Source organism: Anolis sagrei, chromosome 8, assembly GCF_037176765.1.
Source record: "Anolis sagrei isolate rAnoSag1 chromosome 8, rAnoSag1.mat, whole genome shotgun sequence".
NCBI lineage: Eukaryota > Metazoa > Chordata > Lepidosauria > Squamata > Dactyloidae > Anolis > Anolis sagrei.
In genome coordinates this window covers 28,371,626-28,395,683 of record NC_090028.1, presented here as the reverse complement: position 1 = coordinate 28,395,683, position 24,058 = coordinate 28,371,626, and the positions used below count along the sequence as shown (strand labels likewise).

The following is a 24,058-nucleotide window of genomic DNA, read 5'->3' as shown; positions in this document are numbered from 1 at the left end:
TAACCCCCTTCTGTGTCCATAAAAGAGGACACAACCCAAACCCTCCCAACAGATGGCCATCCAGCCTCTGCTTGGAATCATAGTGTTGGAAGGGGCATCCGGTCCAACTCCCTCCTGTGTCCATGAAGGAGGACACAACCCAAACCCTCCCAACAGATGGCCATCCAGCCTCTGCTTGGAACCATAGTGTTGGAAGGGGTATTCAGTCCAACCCCCTTCTGTTTCCATAAAGGAGGACACAATCCAAACCCTCCCAACGGACGACCATCCAGCCTCTGCTTGGAATCATAGTGTTGGAAGGGGCATTCAGTCGAACCCCCTTCTGTTTCCATAAAGGAGGACACAATCCAAACCCTCCCAACGGACAGCCATCCAGCCACTGCTTAGAATCATAGGGTTGGAAGGGGCATTCAGTTGAACCCCCTTCTGTTTCCATGAAGGAGGACACAACCCAAACTCTCCCAACAGATGGTCATCCAGCCGCTACTTAAAACAACACCAGTCATTTTTCTATGCTTATATTAGGCTTTACATGGGAGACAATAACACATGTATTTTGCAAGGACAACCACCCACTTGTTTGCTGGACAACAATAACCTCCTTAAGGCTTTAAAGCTGGAGCTTGGGAACCCTGCTATTATATACTCAGAGGGCCCTGAACCAACATTTATCTGGCTGGACAGCTGACCTTTGGCCCTCTGGCCGCAAGGCTTGTGCGAACGAAGGAGCGAAGGGAGGCGTTTTCTAAATTGAGTCTTTTGGAATGCAACTCCTCCTCCTCCTCCAATGAGGATAAGCCCTGATCCCAGATAACATCTTGCAAAAGGGCAGGGCTTGTTTGCCCTTTCGAATGGATTGCCCAAATCCGTGCAATGGCTCACACCTTTGCGGAGGGGACCCAGACCCTTGACAACCCCAAATCCCAGTTGAGTCCGGACTTTGGCCTCTCAAAAGTCAAGCCAAAAGCGGTCTGCCCTTGAGAGCAAAGGCTTAAGCAAACAGGCTGTGGAGGAGAGGAATCCCTTGCCGGTGAAGCCTGGGCTTCAATGTCCAGCAGGCTCAGACCAATGCGCTGCCCCAAAGAGGCCCCGTTCCATTTATTAGGATTTCTTTGCTCTTTGCCCTGACCCTACATTCCAAAAACATGGACTCTGTCTCTCCTCCAATAAACACCTTGGGGTTTATTTTTGCTGCAGGCAAATGCATAAGTCTAACTATGTATTTTTAATATTTATATATCAGTTCACCTATTTATGTTCCCAATAGTTTCAAGAAATATATATAACCGAATGTCTGAAAGCACACACACACACACACACACACACACATATTCAGTTATAGGAATTACTAGCTTGGGTACCCAGCAGTGCCCGGGTTATTTGAAAAAATACATTGTTTGTTTAGTTAATTAGAAAAAAGCCAGATTTTGATTTGGTTATTTATGAATGCTCCCATTAAAAAAGCATAAGGAAGTGGGTGAACTACAATCCCCAGAATCGTGGATCAGTTCTCTCCAAACCAGGCCTGCATGCAGAGTTGTCCATGTTCTGTCTATGTGCCAAGTTTGGTCCAGATCCGAGGTTGGCTGCATTCAGTACTCTCTGGATGCAAGTGAACTACAACTCCCAAAAGTCAAGTTCAATTCCCACAAACCCCTGCAATATGTTCAGTTGGTCTTGGGGCTTCCCTGTGCCAAGTTTGGTCCCGATCTATTGTCGATAAGGGGTCACGGTTTCTCTGGATACAGGCGAACTACAACTCTCAGATTCCCAGGGCAATCACCCCCAAACAGTTGGGCATGTGGGGTCTGTGTGCCAAGTTTGGTCCAAATCAGTTATTGATGGGGTTCAGAATGCTCTGGATTCAGGGTGAACTACAACTCCCACGTGAGTAGGTCGGTCCCCCCAACAAACACCCCCAGTATGTTCTGTTGGTCACCAGGGTTCTGTGTTCAAAGTTTGGTCCAGATTCGTCATCAGTGGAGTTCAGAGTGCTCTGGGTACAGGTTGAACTATAACTCCCAGTTCCCCAAATCCCTCCAGTATGTTCTGTTGGTCATGGGGTTTTTGTATTCCATATGTGGTCCAGGCCCATCATTCATGAGGATTGCAGTGGTCTCTGGAAGTGGGTGAAGGTACTGCAAATACCATCACTTGTGGTCCATCCTCCCCCAACCCGAACCAGGACAGAAAGTGCATCTTAGGGAGTGTGTGCCAACACTCAAAAATTGATTTTGTCATTTGGAAGTTGTGGTTGCTGTGATTTATAGTTCACCTACAATCAAAGAGCATTCTGAAGTCCATCAATGATGGAATTGATTCAAACATGGCACACAAAATTCCCATGACCAACAGAAAACACTAGAAGGGTTTGGTCAGCATTGACCTTGAGTTTGGGAGTTGTAGTTCACCTATATTCAGAGAGCAATGTGAACTCAAACAATGATGGATCTGCACCAAACTTGGCACGAATATTCCATATGCCCAAATATGCACACAGACGGAGTTTGGGGAAAATAGACCTTGACATTTGGGAGTTGTAGTTGCTGGGATTTATAGTTCACCTACAATCAGAGAGCACCCTGAACCCCTCCAATGACAAAATTGGGACAAACTTCCCATACAGAACCCCATGACCAACAAAAAATCCTTAAGGCCACCCAGTCCAACTCCCTTCACCAGGGCAAGAAAACGTAATCAAAGCCCTCCTGACAAAGAGCCATCCAGCCATAGATATAGATAGATATGATTCACACACAGATATAGTATCCTAGATTTGAATGGGACCCCTAAAGAAGGACAATTATATGTTGCATGTTCCCAAGTAGGCAAACCAGACAATCTCCACATCAACACTGACAAAGAAACAGAAAGAAATACTGTTTACCTACAAACAGAAAGAAATGACATATATTGGAAATCAACACTTTCTCATTATTTTATTTTCCAGATCACCAGACTGGGCCACAGCAATGTCTGGCAGGGGACGGCTAGTATATAACAGACAGACAGACCGGAATGTATACGTGCATATTCCATGTGTTTTATGATGCTAATTGTACACTGCAGAGCTCTTGTATAAACACAAATATTGATCTCAAAGGTGGCACAGGATTTCCTTCCTTTCATGCCCAGCCACAAGGAAGTTGTAGTATCCAAGGGCTTGGCTGGGGATGCATAGGTGTCCTTGCCTACCTTTTAAGGGCATGGAATAGTTGTAAAGTGATGCATTTCCTGAAACTTCTCGCATACATGCCACAAAAAGGTAGTTTCATCACTGCCCCTTTTATAGCTGTGACTCACGAGCCACCCGTTCAATGGGGGGTGATGAGTCTCTTTGGGACAAAAAAGGGCCTCTTCCTGCCCCATTTCCAAGGATTTTCGGAGCCCAAAGGCAATGGAAAAGGGAGTGGATCTGGCAAGAGATAAAAGGCAAGGGCTGGGTCCCGGTTTCCATGTTCCTCCCACATCTTTTCTCTCCTTGCTCCCTTTTATGCCAGATAGCAATTTAAAATTCTAATTTATGAATAGTTTTAGGCACACAATCCTTTGAAGCTCCTAAAGGTGCACCGATCACAGAAAACTGAATGCAGATTCGCATTCACTTTCATTCCTGAAGCTCACTGTGATGGGATTTGTTGTTGTTGTTGTTATTATTAATGTATACCCTGGTTTAGCTTTCCCGAAAGGAAGGGGACTCAAAGTGTAGATGCACTCAGCTCAGGCTCTGGACTTTGGAAAACTACAACTCCCAGGATCCTGGGCATTATAGTTTTCCAAGGTCCAGCCCCTTCCTCTGAGTGCATCTATACTATAGAACATTTGTAGTTTTGACCTCACTTTAGCTTCCCTGGCTCGGTGATATGGGATCCTGGGAGTTGTAGTTTTTCAAGGGCCATAGCCTTCTCCAAATGACTCTACGCCAGTTTTTTTCAACCTTCCTAATGTCACGACACCTTAATATAGTTCCTCATGTTGTGGAGACCCCCCAACCATCATTGCTGGTTCCTCATGTTATGGAGACCCCAACCTCAACCGGTTTAGCTTTCCCGAAGGAAGGAGACTCAAAGTGTAGATGTAGAAGGCTCAAGAGCTTGGAAAACTACAACTCCCAGGATCCTGGGCATTATAGCTTTCCAAACTCCAGTCCCTTTCTCTGAGTGCATCTATACTGTAAAACATTTGTAGTTTTGACCCCACTTTAGCTTCCCTGGCTCGGTGATATGGGATCCTGGGAGTTGTAGTTTTCCAAGGTCCATAGCCTTCTCCAAATGACTCTGCGCCAGTGTTTTTCAACCTTCCTAATGCCATGACACCTTAATATAGTTCCTCATGTTGTGAAGACCCCCCAACCATCATTGCTGGTTCCTCATGTTGTGGAGACCCCAACCTCAACAGGTTTAGTTTTCCCAAAGGAAGGAGACTCAAAGTGTTGATGCACTCAGCTCAGGATCTGGACCTTGGAAAACTACAACTCCCAGGATCCTGGGCATTATAGTTTTCCAAGGTCCAGCCCCTTTCTCTGGGTGCATCTATACTACAGAATATTTGTAGTTTTGATCTCACTTCAGCTTCCCTGGGCTCGGTGGTATGGGATCCTGGGAGTTGTAGTTTTCCAAGGTCCATAGCCTTCTCCAAATGCCTCTACACCAGTGTTTTTCAACCTTCCTAATGCCATGACCCCTTCATACAATTCCACATGTTGTGGAAACCCCCAACCATAAAATTATTTTTGTTGCTACTTCATAACTGTCATTTTGCTACTGTTATGAATCGTAATGTAATGATCTGATATAAAGGATGTATTTTCATTCACTGGACAAAATTGAGAACAAATACCTAATATGCCCAGATTTGAATACTGGTGGGGTTGCAGGGATTGATTTTGTCATTTGAGACTTGAAATTGCTGGGATTTATAGTTCACCTACAATCAAAGAGCATTCTGAACTCCACCAACAATGGAATTGAACCAAACTTGGCACACAGAACTCCCATGATCAGCAGAAAATATTGGAAGAGTTTGGTGGGCATTGACCTTGAGTTTGGGAGTTGTAGTTCACCTACATCCAGAGAGCACAATTGACTCAAACAATGATGGATCTGGACCAAACTTGGCATGGATGCTCAATAAGGACAAATGTGAACACTGAGGAGGTTTGGGGGAAATAGACCCTGACCTTTAGGAGTTGTAGTTGCTGGGGTTTATAGTTTGTCTACAATCAACGAGCATTCTGAACTCCACCAACAATGGAATTGAACCAAACTTGGCACACAGAACCCCCATGACCAACAGAAAATACTGTGTTTTTGATGGTCTTTGGCGGACCGTGCCAAGTTTGGGTCCAGATCCATTACTGTTTGTCCACAATGCTCTCTGGATCTAGGTGAACTACAGCTCCAAAACTCAAGGTCATTGCCCACCAAACCCTTCCAAGTATTTTCTGTTGGTCATGGGAGTTCTGCCTGCCAAGTTTGGTTCAATTCCATTATTGGTGGAGTTCAGAAGCTCTTTGACTGAAGGTGAACTATAAATCCCAGCAACTACAATTCCCAAATGACAAAATCAATCCCTCCCCAAATTTGGTCCAGTGAATGAAAATCCATCCAGCATATCAGATATTTACATTAAGAGTCATAACAGTAGCAAAATGACAGCTCTGAAGTAGCAACACAATTTTATGATTGGGGGTCACCACAACATGAGGAACTGTATTAAGGGGTCGCTGCATTAGGAAGAATGAGAAACACTGACCTAGGAGATGGGTAGTGATTTTATGTGCAATATTTTAAATAATTTTGTGCATGAAAACAGAGTGTATCGGACATCAGAAAACCAAGGCGCCACTATGCAGGACATTCGTTTTTGTAGGTTTTCAGATTGCCAAATTAGGGATGCTCACTCAGTCTATGCAATGCAAAGCGAGGCATTACCTTCTATCTGGTTGGAGTTATCAGAAGTGGTATTTGCTCCCCAAACCAGGTTGAACAAATAAATAGACAGACAAGACATTTTTCCCCTATGGGCCTTGCCTTTGCTCAGACCTCCTTTGGAAGCAGAAGCAACACTTTAAAAGCTGGAAAGAGCAGGCTCTTTCGACTCCCCCACAACAGAAAAGGCTTTGGAGGTCAAAGGCATTTAGAGGCTTTTTAAAGACTTCCAGGGCCATTAGCAGCAAGAAAGGCTTCCTTCCCCCCAAAGCCAAGAAATGCTCTGGATGCCATTACTGGAAAGAGTGCCTCTCCCAGAGGCTAAGCAAAAAGAAAAAGGCTTGCAAGGTTGCCTCCCACAGACAAGAAGGGGTTTCTCGCCTTTCGGGGTCTCTTGAGGGCGTCTAGCAGGGTCAGGAAGTGGCCCTAAAGCCATTCAATGCTATAGACCCATTCACATATTGGAAATTGTACAGGAATGGCCTTAGTATGGAGACTTTCAGCAGGTATCAATACCTTCTGGGGTCACTTGAGGTCACAGTGTAGAACCCCCTTCCCCATTCGCACATTGCAATTATTATATTATATATTATTATATACTAGCTTGGGGACCCGATGCTGCCCGGGTTATTTGAGAAAGGAATTGTGTGTCAAGGGTGGTCTTTATCAGTTATTTATATGGCTCACAGTGGTCCCAGGAAGTTAGTGAAGGTACTGCAAGTCCCATCATCTGTGGTCCATCCTCCTCCAAACTGCACCAGGATGGAGAGTGGGTCATGGGGGCTCTGTGTGCCAAGTTTGGTCCTGATCGGTCATTAAATGAGGGTTGCAGCAGTCTTGGGAAGTGAGTGGATGTACTTGAAGTCCCATCATCCATGGTATGTCCTCCTTGAAAGTGCACCAGGATGTAGAGTGGGTCATGGGGGTTGTGTGTGCCAAGTTTGGTCTTGATCAGTCATTGGTGAGGGTCACAGAGGTTTCAGAAAGTGAGTTATGGTACTGCAAGTCCCATCATCCACAGTCCATCCTACCCCAAACTGCAGTAGGATGTAGAGTGGGTCTTGCGGGCTCTGTGTGCCAAGTTTGGTCTGTATTGGTAATTTTCTGACACAGCCTCAGGCCTTTTCTCCTCTGTCACCTCAGAGTCTTGGAATTTTCAGGCTGGCCAATCAGAGACCATATGCAAATTGTACCTCAGTGGCAACCAAAGAGAAAGCTGCCACAAACACCTCCGCCCTCTGTCCGCCACACTTCCTCCGCATACGAACAATGACTTTTACTACATACATAGATATATATATATATATATATATATATATATATATATATATATAATTATTGTAATTATTATTAGCCACCTTTTCTCTTTTCATACTAAGATTCCAAGACCAAATCTGAGATTAAGGTTGATATCTTTACGTCTCAGGCACTAATGACAATTGTTCACAGCTTGTCATTCAGTACACACACACACACGTGGAAGTAGAATATATTCCCTGAAGCACAGAATCCTAGATGAGACCCCCAAAGACTATCTAGTCCAAATCCAGACTATGCAGGAATACACAAATTTCTCTCTCTCTCTATATATATATTCTCAATATCAGAATCCAAGAAGGGATTCCAAAGGTCATCTCATGTAACTCTCAGCAATGCAACTAAAAGACAGAAGGGGGAGATTGATTTTGTCATTTGGGAGTTGTAGTTGCTGGGATTTGTAGTTCACTTATAATCAAAGAGCATTCTGAACTCCACGAATGATGGAATTTAACCAAATTAGGCACACAGAACTCCCGTGACCAACTGAAAATACTGTGCTTTCTAATGGTCTTTGGCGACCCCATTGACACCCCCCTTGAGACCCCCCCCCCGGGCCTTAGCCCCCAGCTTGAGAAATGCTGCTCCAAAAGGTCACATATATGCATATGCATAAAAAGGTAAAGGTTTCCCCTTGACATGAAGTCTAGTCATGTCCAACTCTGGGGGTTGGTGCTCATCTCCATTTTTAAGCCGAAGAGCTGGTGTTGTCCATAGACACCTCCAAGGTCATGTGGCCGCATGGAGCATAATTTATAATTATGACATGTTGTATGTATATATACTTATATTTTATAATTATAGACTTATATTTTATATAATTTATAATTACATATGTTGGATAATTATATATATAATATAATGATTGTATGGAGTGCTGTTACCGTCCCGCCAGAGTGGTACCTATTGATCTACTGACATATGTTTTTGAACTGCTAGGTTGGCCGAAGCTGGGTCTAACAGAGGGAGCTCACCCCGCTCCCTGGATTCAAACCACCAACCTTTCAGACAGCAAGTTCAGCAGCTCAGCAGTTTAACACACACACGTGCACACAAACAAGCTTGGATACACAGCAGTGCCCAAGTTATTTGAAAAAGGCATTGTTTGCTTCAAGTTGTTAGTGTCCTCCACATCACACATACACATTTTCACTTTCATTGTGTGTCTGTGTGTATGTATATATATGTGTGTGTGCGCGCGCGCACACATATCTATCTACCTATCTATCATGTAATGCTTGTGCATGTTACCAGATTTATTTCCTCCACATGTTTAACTGCATGGGTGCCCATCATCCCTAAAATATTCGGGAACTGACTTCATCTGCTATCCGGCCTTTGAGAAAAAGACGTGAAGCAGAGCCAAGCCTCTCAAAGTGGTCACAGCTCAATGCGGAGGAGGTTGGCCATTAACTCCGGCCTTGGGAGGCCAGAAACAGGGAGGGACTACAGGCCCATCCACCCCATGCTTTTGCGGTTGTCTCTCTTTGCAAGGCTTGGTTCAGAGGAGTTTTGCCTTTGCTTGGGACTGAGGGAGTGTGACTTGGAGTGCATCACATAAAATGCAGCTGGACCTCCATGACTCAATACTAGAGACTTCTGGGAGTTGTAGTTTGGTGAGGCACCCACACTTCTGGGCAGAGAAGGCTTTTGAACTTGGATTTCAACTCTGTGCCTATCTTGTTGCATGTGTTTTAATAGTATTTTATCTGTTGTTTTAATGTTGTATCCCACTTCAAGCCATAGTAAATAAATAGGACAATGTCGTACTCCGCCTCAAGCTGTTATTGTTGTTGTAAAACTACAACTCCCATTATTCTATAGCACTGAACTATAGAAGTTGAAGCCAAACTGCATTCATTCAACACAGTGGGTTAAACCCCTGTGCCGGCAGGACTGAAGACCGACAGGTCGCAGGTTCAAATCTTGGGAGAGCATGAATGAGCTCCCTCTGTCAGCTCCAGCTCCCCACCCGGGGCCATGAGAGAAGCCTCCCACAAGGATAGTAAAACATCAAAACATCCTGGTGTCCCCTGGGCAACGTCCTTGCAGACAGCCAATCCTCTCACACCAGAAGCGACTTGCAGTTTCTCAAGTCACTCCTGACACACACAAAAACCATCCCTAGCTCCACATACAAACTCCCCACGAATGCATACATTTTAAGTGACTTTTTTCTGATTTAAAGATTTAATTCTATGTTAATAGGGAATGTTGGCATATGCATTAAAAGGTATGCAGAGAAGGCGAAAGACCTTACAAAAAGATGGTTCCAATGATTTCATAGCATTGAGATAGGCTGTTTGGAATTGTGGAAGTCCAAAACACTTGGAGGGCCAAACTTTGCCCATGCCTGCATTGGAAGAATTCCTTTTGGGCTGGAGGGCATTTTATGTGGCATCAGTGCTCCAGACAGCGCCTTTGTCCTAACAAAGGATGGCTTTCCAATTTGGCTCTGACCAGGATCCAGGGAAGCCCTTTCCCAGTACCAGATTGCATTGGTCAACGCCTAGATGGACAGGAGGGAAGGGTCTTGGCCAGTGGGCCTCCGGAGCTCCTATTCCCTGCCCCAGGTGGGCATCCATCCTTTGGGCTCCCTAGTTTGGGAGATGTGGTTTGCAAGGGCAGCGCGAGAGTTAAAGGGGCTCCTGCTCCTGGCAAAGGCAGCGAGGGAGGGAGGAGGGGAAGGGAGACAGAGGGGCCTCTGTTCCAGGGCACACAATGCGCCCGTTTCACAAAACAACAGGGGAGAGAAAGGCATGCATGCACAAGGAGAGAGAGATGCCAAGCGGGCCTCTGTAGTGGGGAGGGAGGGGGGTTCCTACCATCCTTTGGAGCCTTGGGAGACATAGTGCACCACCGACCGGGAGGACGCTGTATATGGAGCCCTGGCAATGCCCAGAACATTGGTTCTGGGGCATATACGATGCCTCTCAAACCCAGTCAAAGGGGGATTCAACCCCATGGGTATTATGATTATCATATCATATTATTATTAGTAGTAGTAGTAGTAGTATTGTTATTGCTATTATTTCCCCACCACACCATTGCAGGGATTCCTCTTGGGATAGACAGTGGGATGAGGGGCATATAATATTATTTGAGACATAACAAGTTTAGTACACAGCAAATAAGGTCACTATGCTGGCTGTTGTATTGGATCACATGCCGGGCATTTCCCAAATGTCTAGGACTGGTGATGTATCGTCATATAACACATGCAGATCCCAGTAGGGTGGCCTTTTGCAGCTGAGAGTTAGTAATTTTGTCAAGCTGATTGTGTTTAAATGCAGGCCAAGGTCTTTAGGCAGTGCACCCAGTGTGTCGATCACCATTATTATTATTATTATTATTATTATTATTATTATTAGCCCTTCCCTGCCACGCTTTGCTGTGGCCCAGTTTGTGTGTGTGTGTGGTTGCATATATATGTGTATGTGTGTCCATGCATTATAATGTAATTTTTGTTTTTTGGCTTTTTAAGTCTCTTCTGCTGTGTTTTCCAGTGTTTTTTTTATGAGTGATGGTCACTCATTGGCCTGATAGGTGTATTTTGTCCAAATTTGGTGCCAATTAGTCCAGTGGTTTTTGAGTTATGTTAATCCCACAAACGAACATTGCATTTTTATTTATATAGATTATTATTATTATTATTATTATTATTATTATTATATAAAACAAGATTAGTTCATAGCAAAAAAGATCACATTGCTGGCTTTTGTATCAGATCACACGTCGGACGCTCCCCAAGTGTCTAGGACTGTGTAATGTATCGACGAATAATGCGTGCAGATCCGAGTAGGGTGACCTTTTGGAGCCGACAGATGGTGATTTGTCACGAGAGTCAATATGAAGATCCACCCAGAGGAAAAGTGTTCTTACCATACATCAAGGGAACCATTGACTGCATAGGGAAGTTGATAAAGAAACACAACCTACAAACTATCTACAGACCCACCAAGAAAATCCAACCAATGCTCCATTCAGCAAAGGACAAGAGGGATCCTCTCACCTCTGCAGGAGTCTACTGTGTACCATGCAGCTGTGGACAAGCCTACATAGGAACCACCAAATGCAGACGCATTGCCCAAACACAAATCAAGGAACATGAAAGGCACTGCAGACTAACTCAACCAGAGAAGTCAGCCATAGCAGAGCACCTGATGAACCAACCTGGACACAGCAGGTTACTTGAGAACACAGAAATGCTGGACCACATTAGCAACCACCATGCCAGACTACACAGAGAAGCCATTAAGATCCACAAGCATGTGGACAATTTCAACAGAAAGGAGGAAACCACGAAAACGAACACAATCTGGCTAAAATACCGTCTAAAAACAGGATAGTAAATAAAGAACACTCAGAAAAAAAAGGGAATTCCAGAAAGGAAACAATCAGGCACGGTTAATCACCACCCAACAAAGGAATCCCCCAGGCATTAAGAAGCCATACCTTGAAACTGCATGGCCATCCAATGCTAATTAAGGTGGCCAATTGAAACATTAACGCCTAGCTCCAACAGACAAGTGTTCTTTCTTCCACTCTGGACATTTCACAGATATATAAACCCCATTTCCCTAGTTTCCAACAGACCTCACAACCTTTGAAGATGCCTGCCATAAATGCAGGCAAAACATCAGGAGGAAAGGCTTCTGGAACATGGCCAGACAGCTGGGAAAACTCACAATAACCAAGTGATTCTGGCCATGAAAGCCTTTGACAATAAATTTTGTCAGAGTTGATTGTTTTTAAGTGCTGGCCAAGGTCTTTTGGCACTGCACCCAGTGTGCTGATCACCAGCTTGTGCCCGAGTCTTTGTGACCACATTCACTAGCTTGTGCCCGAGTCTTTGCAGTTATTATAATTGTGATTGTTATGTTTATTTATACCCTGCTTTATCTTTCCCGAAGGAGACTCAAAGCAGCTTACAATTAAAAGTATGACTACGCAATCTAAAATATACAAATATGCAAACTTTAAAACAGAATCAAACCTAAGAGTATGAAAATTCAGTTAATATCCATTAAAACATAAACAACAACAATAAAAAAATAATGAATATTTATTTATATCCCACTTTTCTCCCTCATTGGACCCAAAGTGGCTTACAACATACCAATGTCAAACAAACAACAGTCTGAACACATGTATCCAGACCAGTAAGATAATAAACAAAATATAAAAACATCTTAAAATGGGCAATTTAAATACATTATATATTCATGGGGTATCATGTCGAGTTGTATTGCACTCTGCTCCAGTCAATGACGTTAAATGATCATGTTATTATTATTTTATTATTTATCATCATCATTATTGTTATTATTATCATTGTTATGACACTATGTAACACAATTTTTGTTCCTCTGTTATGTCATTTCCTAATTGGTTCTATCATAAAAACATGGGGAAAGGTTATTAAACTGCAAAAATTTGGTCTTTGCGAGAGGGACAACCTGCTGAGGCACATTTTGTAATAGTTTTTCAATGAGTTCCACTGAATCTCAACCAATTCAACATACCGTAGTTTCTTCCACAAAAACAAAGTTCCCAGAGTAGAACAACTCCTTTCAAAGTAAGGACCACATAATTAAACAGGAAATAACACAAACTAGGAACAGAAAAAAAAATCATTTTTTTACACAGTGTTGTTGTTGTGATTATTATTACGTTTCCACCATACCATTGCAGCGATTCCTCCTGGGATAAACAGTAGGATGGAGGGCATTTTATTATTATTTATCATAATCATCATTGTTATTCCCATTATTGCTGTTTTTGCTATTATGATTATATTTATTAAATATTATTTTATTGTTATATTATTTATTCTTATTATTTATGCCTATTACAGGGAAAAGCAGCTGATCCCCAACCCATCTAAAACACAGACATGTGCCTTTCATCTCAAGAACAGACAAGCATCCCGAGCTCTGAAGATCTAAGATCTACAGAGACACTCGCTGGAACACCTCAGCAAGCGAGAGTCCAAAAGTGGCAGGCTAAAACCCAGAACCTCAACCAATGGCTGATACCAAATGAGAGACTCCCTCCTGGGCACACAGAGGACTGGGTGACTTGGAAGGTGCTGAACAGACTGCGCTCCGGCACCACGAGATGCAGAGCCAACCTTCAGAAATGGGGCTACAAAGTGGAATCCACGACATGTGGGTGTGGAGAGGAGCAAACCACTGACCACCTGCAATGCAACCTGAGCCCTGCCACATGCACAATGGAGGACCTTCTTGCAGCAACACCAGAGGCACTCCAAGTGGCCAGATACTGGTCAAAGAACATTTAATCAACTACCAAACTCACAAATTTTGTATTCTGTATTTTGTATTTTGTCTGTTTGTTTGCTTTGTTCTGTTAGAAATGTAATATAATTGACTGGTTGCTGATGACTCGATAAATAAATATTCTTATTTATCCTCACCTCTGAGGAAGCTTGCCATAGATGCAGGCGAAACGTCAGGAGAAGTGCCTCTAGAACATGGCCATATAGCCCGAAAAAACCCACAAGAACTGAGTGATTCCGGCCATGAAAGCCTTCGACAATACAATATTCTTATTATTTATATTGTTTGTTACTATTATCATTATTTATTTTTATCCTGCTTTTTCTCTCTCTCAATAAAAGAAAGGCCCAAAGCAGATGTGGTTTTTTTTTATGTCGTTATGAATTTAACTGAATGTTTTTAAATACTAATGATGTTTAATATTGTTTTAATATTTGTATATTTTAAATTGTATTGTAATTGCTTTTAACATTTGCTGCTTTGGGCCTCCTTATGGACAGAAAAAGTGGAGTACAAATAGACATAATAATAATACAGCAAAACCAACTCAAGACAATTCCAAAAAATATGCAAACATTAAAAGAGAATTAAATATTAATGATACTCAAGGTAAACTCTTAAAACTTGCAAGCATGGCCTTGTATTGAGAACAGGAAGAGCAGGGACATTCATTATTGTATTTATATTGCTCTTTTTGCTTCCGATTGTGATAACATCATGGACAGATAGAGAGCCCCAAATGCCAGGCCTATCACAATCCAAGGCTGTAAATAAAGGGTGGGGAAAACATTGCAAAACAACGGGAAAAGGGTTGCAAGACTAGGAAAAGCCAGGGATCTTCTTCCCTGATCTATACTCTAGAGACCCAGGCTCAGCTATAGAATCAAATCAAAGAGTTGGAAGAGACCTCATGGACCATCCAGTCCAACCCCCTGCCAAGAAGCAGGAATATTGCATTTAAAGCACCCTTGACAGATGGCCATCCAGCCTCTGTTTAAAAGCTTCCAAAGAAGGAGCCCCCACCACACTCCGGGGCAGAGAGTTCCACTGCTGAATGGCTCTCACAGTCAGGAAGTTCTTCCTCATGTTCAGATGGAATCTCCTCTCTTGTAGTTTGAAGCCATTTTTCTGCATCCTAGTCTCCAAGGAAGCAGAAAACAAGCTTGCTCCCTCCTCCCTGTGGCTTCCTCTCACATATTTATACATGGCTATCATGTCTCCTCTCAGCCTTCTCTTCTTCAGGCTAAACATGCCCAGCTCCTTAAGCCGCTCCTCATAGGGCTTGTTCTCCAGACCTTTGATCATTTTAGTTGCCCTCCTCTGGACACATTCCTGCTCGTCAACTCTCACGTATTTATACATGGTCCTCATCCTGCCTCCTCTCAGCCTTCTCTTCTTCAGGCTAAACATGCCCAGCTCCTTAAGCCGCTCCTCATAGGGCTTGTTCTCCAGACCCTTGATCATTTTAGTCGCCCTCCCATTGAGTAAGTCACTCTCTCTCTGCCTCAAAGGCAGGCAATGGAAAGGAATCCTGCCAAGAAAGGCCCATAATTTGGGTTCCAGGTTGGTCAGAAATGACTTGGAAGGGTACACACTAAAGCTAAGAAAAGCTTTCCTAAACTCTTGTTCCCTTCTGCCAGCGTGAGACTACAAAGCCTATCATCCAGCCAGGAATGTCAATTAGATAGAGTGAGGCAGCTGCCTCAGGCTGCAGGTTCTGCTCCTGATGAAACACAAGTGATTTAATTTAAGATGATTATCTGATTTGTTATCACTCAAGAGAGGGAACTGGCTTTCTGAGTCGTTTTTTGTATTTGGCAAATGCAAAATTGGCTTTATATTGCCCACTGGGGCATACATTCCATAGAAAAAAGATAAAGTAGGCGCAGAGGATGGGATCTAGGAAAGAGACAACTGGGAGGGAGATGTGTGTGTGTATACGTAACTCCTGGGAGGGGATATCTTTGGTTCTGGATAAATTGAGGAAGTGGCCCATCAAGGCAGCTCAATGGCTTGCCATTTGCAAGTGCAAAGGAGCCCCTTCTCCATTGCAGGAAAGAAAGAAGGAAAGAAAGAAAGAAAGAAAGAAAGACAGACAGACAGACAGACAGACAAGGCCCTTCTTTTGTTTTGTTCTTGGGGGTGGGAGGGCAGAAGTGCAAAGCCTCTTCTGGGGGATAGTTTTACAAAGGGGAGGTAAAAAACAGAATATAAACTGTAATAATCATCCTCACTACCTCTGATGATGCTTGCCATAGACGTAGGCGAAATGTCAGGAGAGAATGCCTCTAGACTATGGCCATATAGTCTGAAAAAACCTACAACAACCCAGTGATTCCGGCCATGAAAGCCTTCGACAGAATATAAACTATAATAATGTAGTAACAACAATGTAGAGTCGAAAGGCTTGGCTGGTTGGAAGGCAGCAACCAGCAAGACCTTGAAACTGCAAGGCCATTCAATGATAATCAAGGTGGCCAATTGCAACATTCACACTTGCCTCACGGCAACCCAATAATAACAATAATAGATTGATCCCATTGTGGGCTTGGAAAGTAGGGTTCCCCTTCTTTAATATAACAGTAATAATACATTATTATTATTATTGGGTTGTTGTAGGTTTTTTCGGGCTATACGGCCATGTTCTAGAGGCATTCTCTCCTCTAGAGGGAATGCCTCTAGAACATGGCCATATAGCCCAAAAAAACCTACAACAACCCAGTGATTCTGGCCATGAAAGCCTTCGGCAATACATTATAATAATAATAATTATTATTATTGATGATGATAATACTATGGTAGGTTTGAGAAGGTGGGGGTCCCCTTCCTTAATATTACAACAACAACAACAACCACAACCATTGTCGAAGGCTTTCATTGCCGGAATCACTGGGTTGTTGTGAGTTTTTTGGGCTGTCTAGCCATGTTACAGAAGCATTCTCTCCTGACGTTTTGCCCACATCTATGGCAGGCATTCTCAGAAAACTAGACAAGGGAGGTTTATTTATTTGTTGAATGATGTCCATAGTGGGAGAAAAAAAACTCTTGTCTGTTTGAGGTAGGTGTCAATGGCCAATTTGGTTAGCATTTAATGGCCTAATCAAAGGATTCCCCCAGGCAGTAAGAAGCCAGACCTTGAAACCGCTAGGCCATTAAATGCTAATCAAGGTGGCCAATTGCAACATTCACACCTACCTCAAGCAGACAAGAGTTCTTTCACCCACCCTGGACATTATTCCACAGACATATAAACCCCACTTGCCTAGTTTGCAACAGACCTCTTAACCTCTGAGGATGCCTGCCGTAGATGCAGGCGAAACGTCAGGAGAGAATGCTTCTGGAACATGGCAAGACAACCCAGAAAACTCACAAGAACCCAGTGATTCTGGCCATGAAAGCATTTGGCAATACTTGATGTTGTTATAATATTAAGGAAGGGGACCCCAACCTTCCCAAACCCACCATAGTATTATTATTATTATTAATAATAATAATAATAATAATGTATTATTACAGTTATATTAAGGAAGGGGAACTCTACTTTTCAAGCCAACAATGGTATCAATCTATTATTATTGTTATTATTGGGTTGCTGTGAGGCAAGTGTGAATGTAGCAATTGGCCACCTTGATTAGCATTGAATGGCCTTGCAGCTTCAAGGACTAGCTGGTTCCTGCCTTCCAACCAGCCAAGCCTTCGACAATACATTGTTATTACATTATTATCATTTATATTCTGTTTGTTTTTTTACCTTCTGGAACATGGCCAGGCAGCCTGGAAAACTCACAACAACCCAATTATAAATAGATCAAATGGTGGGTTTGGAAAGGTGGGTGTCTCCTTCCATAATAATAATAATAATAATAATAATAATAATAATAATAATCGCTTCCCTAGCGGGGGAGCATCCTTCTTAATAATAGTAATAATAATGACTGCTTCCATGGTGGGGGCCTCCTTCCTTAATAATAATATACACATAATAAAAGTGAAAATATGCATGTATGAGTGTGGCTGGGGTGTCCACTTCCACAAATAGCTATAGTTCCCACTGCTCAGAAGACACCAAAGGCCTTCCTTCCAATGACATTGCATGTTATAGCGAATGCCGTAAAAGTGTCCAAGAGCCCTCCCAATGTCCTTCACAAACACCACACTGCCACCAAGGCTTTCATACAGGGACAATTTCATCCTAGATTTTCTGTGTTTCCTCCACCACAGGCATCCCAGTGTTTCTTGTTCCCTCCATTGGTGTGGAATTTGCATGTCCCGCCTACTGCCTCTCCCTTAACCCTTTCCTTTTCCATGGCACACAGCAAACAGAGGATATGATCAGCAACTAAACATACTAGAAAGGTTTGGGGAGAATTCACCATGATTTATAGGAGTTGTAAGTCCTGTGATTTATAGTTTGCCTGCAATCAATGAGCACTCTGAACTCCACCAATGATGGACCAAATTTGGCACACAGAGCCCCCATGACCAGCAAAAAATACTCGAGGTCTTTGGGGAAAATTCACCTTGCTTTGGGGGAGTTGTAGTTCACCTACACCCAGAGAGCACTGTGAACCCAAACAGTGATGGATCTGGTCCAAACTTGGCATGTATACCTGATATGCCCGATTTTGAATACTGGTGGGTTTTGAGGGGAATTGGCCTGGGTATTTTGGATTTGGAGGTATTGGGATTTATAGTTCACCTGCAATCAATGAGCACTTTGGACTCCACCAATGATGGATCTGGACAAATCTTGGCATGCAAACCTGATATGCCAGATTTTGAATACTGGTGGGTTTTGAGCGGAATTGGCCTGGACATTTTGGATTTGGAGGTACTGGGATTTATAGTTCACCTGCAATCAATGAGCACTCTGAACTCCACCAAAGATGGAACTGGACCAAACTTGGCACACAGACCCCATGACCAGCAAAAAAATAATGGACATCTTTGGGGAAAATTGACCTTGATTTGGGGGAGTTGTAGTTCACCTACCTCCAGAGAGCACTGTGAACCTAAGCATCCATGGATCTGGACCAAACTTGGCATGCATGCCTGATATGCCCAAATTTGAATACTGGTGGGTTTTGAGGAGAAGGAGCCTGGACAAATTGGAGCTTTAGGTCCTGGGGATTTATAGTTCACCTACAATCACTGAGCACTGTGAACCCAAACAACCATGGATCTGGACCAAACTTGGCATGAACACCCGATATGCCCAAATTTGAATACTGGTGGGTTTTGTGGAGAAGGGGCCTGGCCAATTTGGTGTTGTAGGTCCTGGGATTTATAGTTCGCCTGCAATCAATGAGCACTTTGGATGATGGAATTGGACCAAAGTTAGCACACAGAGTTCCCAAGACTCACGCAACCTACTGGAGGGGTTTAAGGGGACTGACTCACTGTAGTGGGAGTTGTAGTTTACCCTGAAGTCACAAGCACACAGAACCCCACCCAGGATGCATCTAGTAGCACAAACATGCCCAGCATCACAAACTGTAAGTTCTGATGGAGTTTGAGGGGGGGTTAACCTGGCGTGATGGGAGTTGTAGTTTACCCTGCAGCCAGAGAGCATGCAGGACCTCACCCAGGATGCATCTAGTAGCACAAACTTGCTCAACATCACAAACTGTAAGTACTGATGGAGTTTGAGGGGAGTTAACCTGGCGTGATGGTAGTTGTAGTGAGAATTGTAGTTTGCCCTGAAGTCACAAGCACACAGAACCCCACCCAGGATGCATTTAGTAGCACAAACTTGCACAACATCACAAACTGTAAGTACTGATAGAGTTTGAGGGGGATTAACCTGGCATAATGGGAGCTGTAGTGGGAATTGTAGTTTACCCTGAAGTCACAAGCACACAGATCCCCACCCAGGATGCATCTAGTAGTACAAACTTGCCCAACATCACAAACTGTAAGTACAGATGGAGTTTGAGGGGAGTTAACCTGGCGTGATGGGAGTTGTAGTTTACCTTGAAGTCACAAGCACACAAAACCCCACCCAGGATGCATCTAGTAGCGCAAACTTGCCCAACATCACAAACTGTAAGTACTGAAGGAGTTTGAGGGGGGTAAACTTGGTATGATGGGAGTTGTAGTTCACCCACAACCTTGGGCATTTTTTACAATTAATAAGAGCTTGGAAGATAACAAATAATAAATAACAACAAGCATAAATATACTCTGCCAAATGACTCCCAACCCTTTCAAAGCAGCACAAGCCCCCCCCCCCCCCCCCCCCCTGTTTCCCCAGCCTTGATCCTTACCTTTCCCCAAAATGTGTCCTGGAGGAAGGTCTAGTTTGGAGGAGGAGAAGGCAAAGTGCTGAGCCAGGAAGCCAGGCACACAAGGCGGGTGGAGGGAGCCCCAGGAACCAGGACCCGCCTGCAAGGAAAGAAAGAACGAAGAAAGGAGGGAAGGAAGGAGAAGAGGAGGAGAGCAAAGCCCCCCCCCTCTCTCTCCCTTTGGAGAAAGCTTACCTGGAGCAGGAGGAGGAAAAGGAAGGCGCCCTGGAGCATGGCTTAGAGAGAGATAGAAAGAGGGAAAAAGGGGGGAAAAGTCGCCCCTGCCCTTGACCACTTCTCCTCCTTTTTCTCCTTCTCCTTCTCTTCTTTTTCTGCTTTCCCTCCTGCTCCTAATCCTTCTTCTCCTTCCTCCGACGCTCTGAAAGCAAAGCCTCCGAAGGAGAAGAAGCTTCTCCAGGTGAGGTTCTCTCTGGGCGGGGCGCCCCAAAGCCACGCCCTTTTTAAAAGGAGGGGGAGGGCAAAAGGCCACGCCCACTCGCCCCTCCCCTCCCGGAGAGCCCAGGTGGGAGGCAGCCCCCAGCCCTTTTGTTCCAACCTGGACACACAGCCTATGCTGGACACAGATATGCTGGACCTTTCTAACAATCATTGAAATCCACAAGCATGTGGGCAATTTCAACAGAAAGGAAGAAGAAAGCATGAAAAGGAACACAATCAAGCCTCCAGTATTTTTTTAAAAACTTCTAAAAAGGGCAAAACAGGGGAATTCCAGGCAGGAAACAATCAGGGCCAGCTAATCCCCTCCCAACAAAGGATTCCCAGGCAGGAAGCAGCCAAGCCTTGAAGCTGCAAGGCTATACAATGCTAATCAAGGTGGCCAATTGCAAAATTTGGCCACCTTAATTAGCATTTAATAGCCTTGCAGCTTCAAAGCCTGGCTGATTCCTGCCTGAAGGAATCTGCTGTTGGGAGGCTTGCCTCCAACAGATAAGAGTGCTTTCTTTCTCCTGCCCTAGACATTATTCCACAGGGATATAAATCCCACTTGCCTAGTTTCCAACAAACTTCACAACCTCTGCCACAGATGTGGGTGAAAGAAAGGTCAGAAGTGATTGCTTCTGGAACATGGCTAGACAGCCCAGAAAACTCATAGCAACCAACCAGGACCAGGTAACACCTCCCAACAGCAGATTCCTTCAGGCAGGAAGCAGCCAGGCTTTGAAGCTGCAAGGCTCCTCAATGCTAATTATGAAAGGCAGAGGTGGCCCTAGGTAATTTTCAACGGTAAGCGAACAGTATTGCGCCCCCCCCCCACAACCAATCACTGATATATATTTTCTGTTCGTCGTGGGAGTTCTGTGTGCCATATTTGGTTCAATTCCATCATTGGTGGAGTTCAGAATGCTCTTTGATTGTAGGTGAACTATACATCCCAGTAACTACAACTCGCATATGTCAAGGTCTATTTTCCCCCAAAAGCGTCTCAAGAGCACCCTTGGGCAAAATCAACTATACTGCAAATGCTTACTTTGCGTAATGGTTGAGCCGCCCCTGACATTATTCCACAGGGATATAAACCCCACTTGCCTAGTTTCCAACAGACCTCACAACCTCTGAGGATGCCTGCCATAAATATGGGTGAAACGTCAGAAGAGAATGCTTCTGGAACATGGCTGGACAGCCCAGAAAACTCACAGCAACCCAATTAGGGCCAGCTAACACCTCCCAACAAAGACTCCCCCCCCTGAAAGGAACCAGCCAGGCTTTGAAGCTGCAAGGCCATTTCATGCTAATAAAGGTTGCCAATTGGAACATTCACACCACAACAGGCAAGAATTCTTTCTCCCATCCTGGACATCATTCCACAGATATATAAACCCCGCTTGCCTAGTTTCCAACAGACCTCACAACCTCTGAGGATGCCTGCCATAGATGTGGGAGAAATGTCAGGAGAGAATGCTTCTGGAACATGGCCAGCAACCCAGTCAGCCTTTTTGTTGGTGTAGCTTTGAATCCATTATTGATATTTTCTATATGTAATAATATTGGTAAATGTATTGGTATATATATGTGTGTGCGCGTGTGTGTGTGTGTATATATATATATGGTATACTAGCTGTCCCCTGCCACGCGTTGCTGTGGCCCACATGGGGGTTCTGTGTGGGAGGTTTGGCCCAATTCTATCATTGGTGGGGTTCAGAATGCTCTGTGATTGTATGTGAACTATATATCCCAGCAACTACAACTCCCAAATGACAAAATCAATTTTTTTGAGTGAAGGACATACATTGGGTTGTTAGGTGTCTTGTGTGCAAATTTGATGTCAATTCGTCCAGTGGTTTTTGAGTTCTGTTAATCTCACAAACGAACATTACATTTTTATTTATATAGATATGTGTGTTTTATCTCTCTCTCTCTCTCTATATATATATAGATATATATGGATATATATATTACCAATACTATATATATTACCAATATTATACATATGGATATGGAGATGGAAATATTTTTACAGAAAGCATGGGCCAACTTCGGTCCTTCCTCCAGGTGTTTTGGACTTCAACTCCTAACAGCCTGATGCTGTTAGGAATTGTGGGAGTTGCAGTCCAAAACAATATGGAGGGAGAGCCGAAGTTGATTGACAGCTAGAGTGAGGCAGACTCCCAAACAGAAAAGGCACAGCTATTAAGAGAAGACAAGGAGCCAGGGATGGCATTGAAAGACCATGGTTAAATATTCATGCCCCCCTTTTATCCATTTTTCAATAAATGGATGGATGCAGGCAGTTGGCTGCAGGGTTTGGAGGCCAATGTGGGTTAAGGGGACACCAGCAGCAGCCACCACCGCAGAAAGTGTGGGGGTTCATGTGGGGTGCATTTTGGATGCATTAGGATTGCATTTGGGGTTCGTTTGGGGTACATTAGGAGTGCACTTGGGATTCATTTGGGGTCATTTGAGATTCATTTGGGGTGCATTTATGATGCATTTGTGATTCATTTGAGGTGCATTTAGGATTCATTTGGTATTAATTCGGGTGCTCTTGGGGGTGCATTTGGGTTGCATTTGGAATTAATTCAGGATTCATTTGGGATTAGTTCGGGTGCATTTGGAGGTGCATTTGGTATTCATTTGGGTTGCATTTGGGATTAATTCAGGATTAATTTGGGTGCACTTGGGGGTGCATTTGGGATGCATTTGGTATTAATTTGGGTTGCATTTGGGATTAATTCAGGATTCATTTGGGATTAATTCAGGGTGCATTTGGGATGCATTTGGGATTCATTTGGAATGCCTTTGGGATTCATTCAGGATGTACTTGAGATTCATTCAGGGTGCATTTCAGTGCATTTGGGTTTCCTTTGGATTTGGGATGCATTTGGGATTTGGAATGCATTTCAACTGGGTTTTAGCTTGTTTTTTAAACTGTGTAATTTGCTGTATGTGTTGTAATTGTGCATTATCTTTTGTTGCAGCCGCATGGAGAAACAGGTAATAAATTATTATTATTATCACTACCGTATTATTATTATTATTATTATTATTATTATTATTATTGTACCTTAAGGAAGTGTCTTGGAGCTGGGACCCAAGTCTCGGCCTGTCATTCTATTTATGCTTCTCATACAAACAGCCGCTAAGGCCATTTTATACAGATACTTTCCATGATTTTGTGCCTGGAACAAAGTGCATTGAAATGGGTGGCTGTGATGCAAAGGTATCACAGCCACCCATTTTGGTATATTTTTGGAATTCTAAATAAGAGATGTTTGATCTGCATGAATTTAGTGCCTTATCTCTCCCCCCCCCACACCCCCACCCCCCGCATCTCCAACCACACACACACACACACACACACACACACGATTCCAATGTGGCTTAGAAATATCAGAAATGGGAACTGCACCCTGAAAGACAAATCACAAAACCAGAGCCGGAAGCAGGATGCAAATAAATATATACCACATTGCTTCCATTCTAAGACGCACTTTCCTCCTCATATAAACATCTCTAAAAAAACAACAACAGGGTGTTCAAATTAAAATTCACTTTCAATAAGTTAAATTAACTTTAAATTGGCGTTTCTCAATCTGGGACCCCTGGAGGGGTCACGAGGGGATGTCAGAGGGGTCGCCAAAGACCAGAAATCACAGTATTTTCTCTTTTCTAGTCCTCATTACCTCTGAGGATGCTTGCCATAGATGCAGGTGAAACGTCAGGAGAAATGCCTCTAGAACATGGCCATATAGTCCGAAAAAACCTA

The 24,058-nt window shown here is 43.6% G+C and overlaps 1 protein-coding gene across 1 annotated transcript in view; it reads right to left on the bottom strand.

Moving 5' to 3' along the window:
- The window catches only part of LOC132782920 (B-cadherin-like), a 49,831-nt gene extending 29,537 nt beyond the window's left edge, over positions 1-20,294 (bottom strand). The window contains exons 1-2 of the mRNA XM_060787898.2: positions 20,029-20,294; positions 19,816-19,933 (exon numbers count right to left, since the gene is read on the bottom strand). Of these exons, the coding sequence (XP_060643881.2) occupies positions 19,816-19,933; positions 20,029-20,067 (157 nt within the window). The 5' untranslated portion in view covers positions 20,068-20,294. The remainder of the gene's footprint in view (positions 1-19,815; positions 19,934-20,028) is intronic.
- Between the last annotated feature and the right edge of the window lie 3,764 nt (positions 20,295-24,058).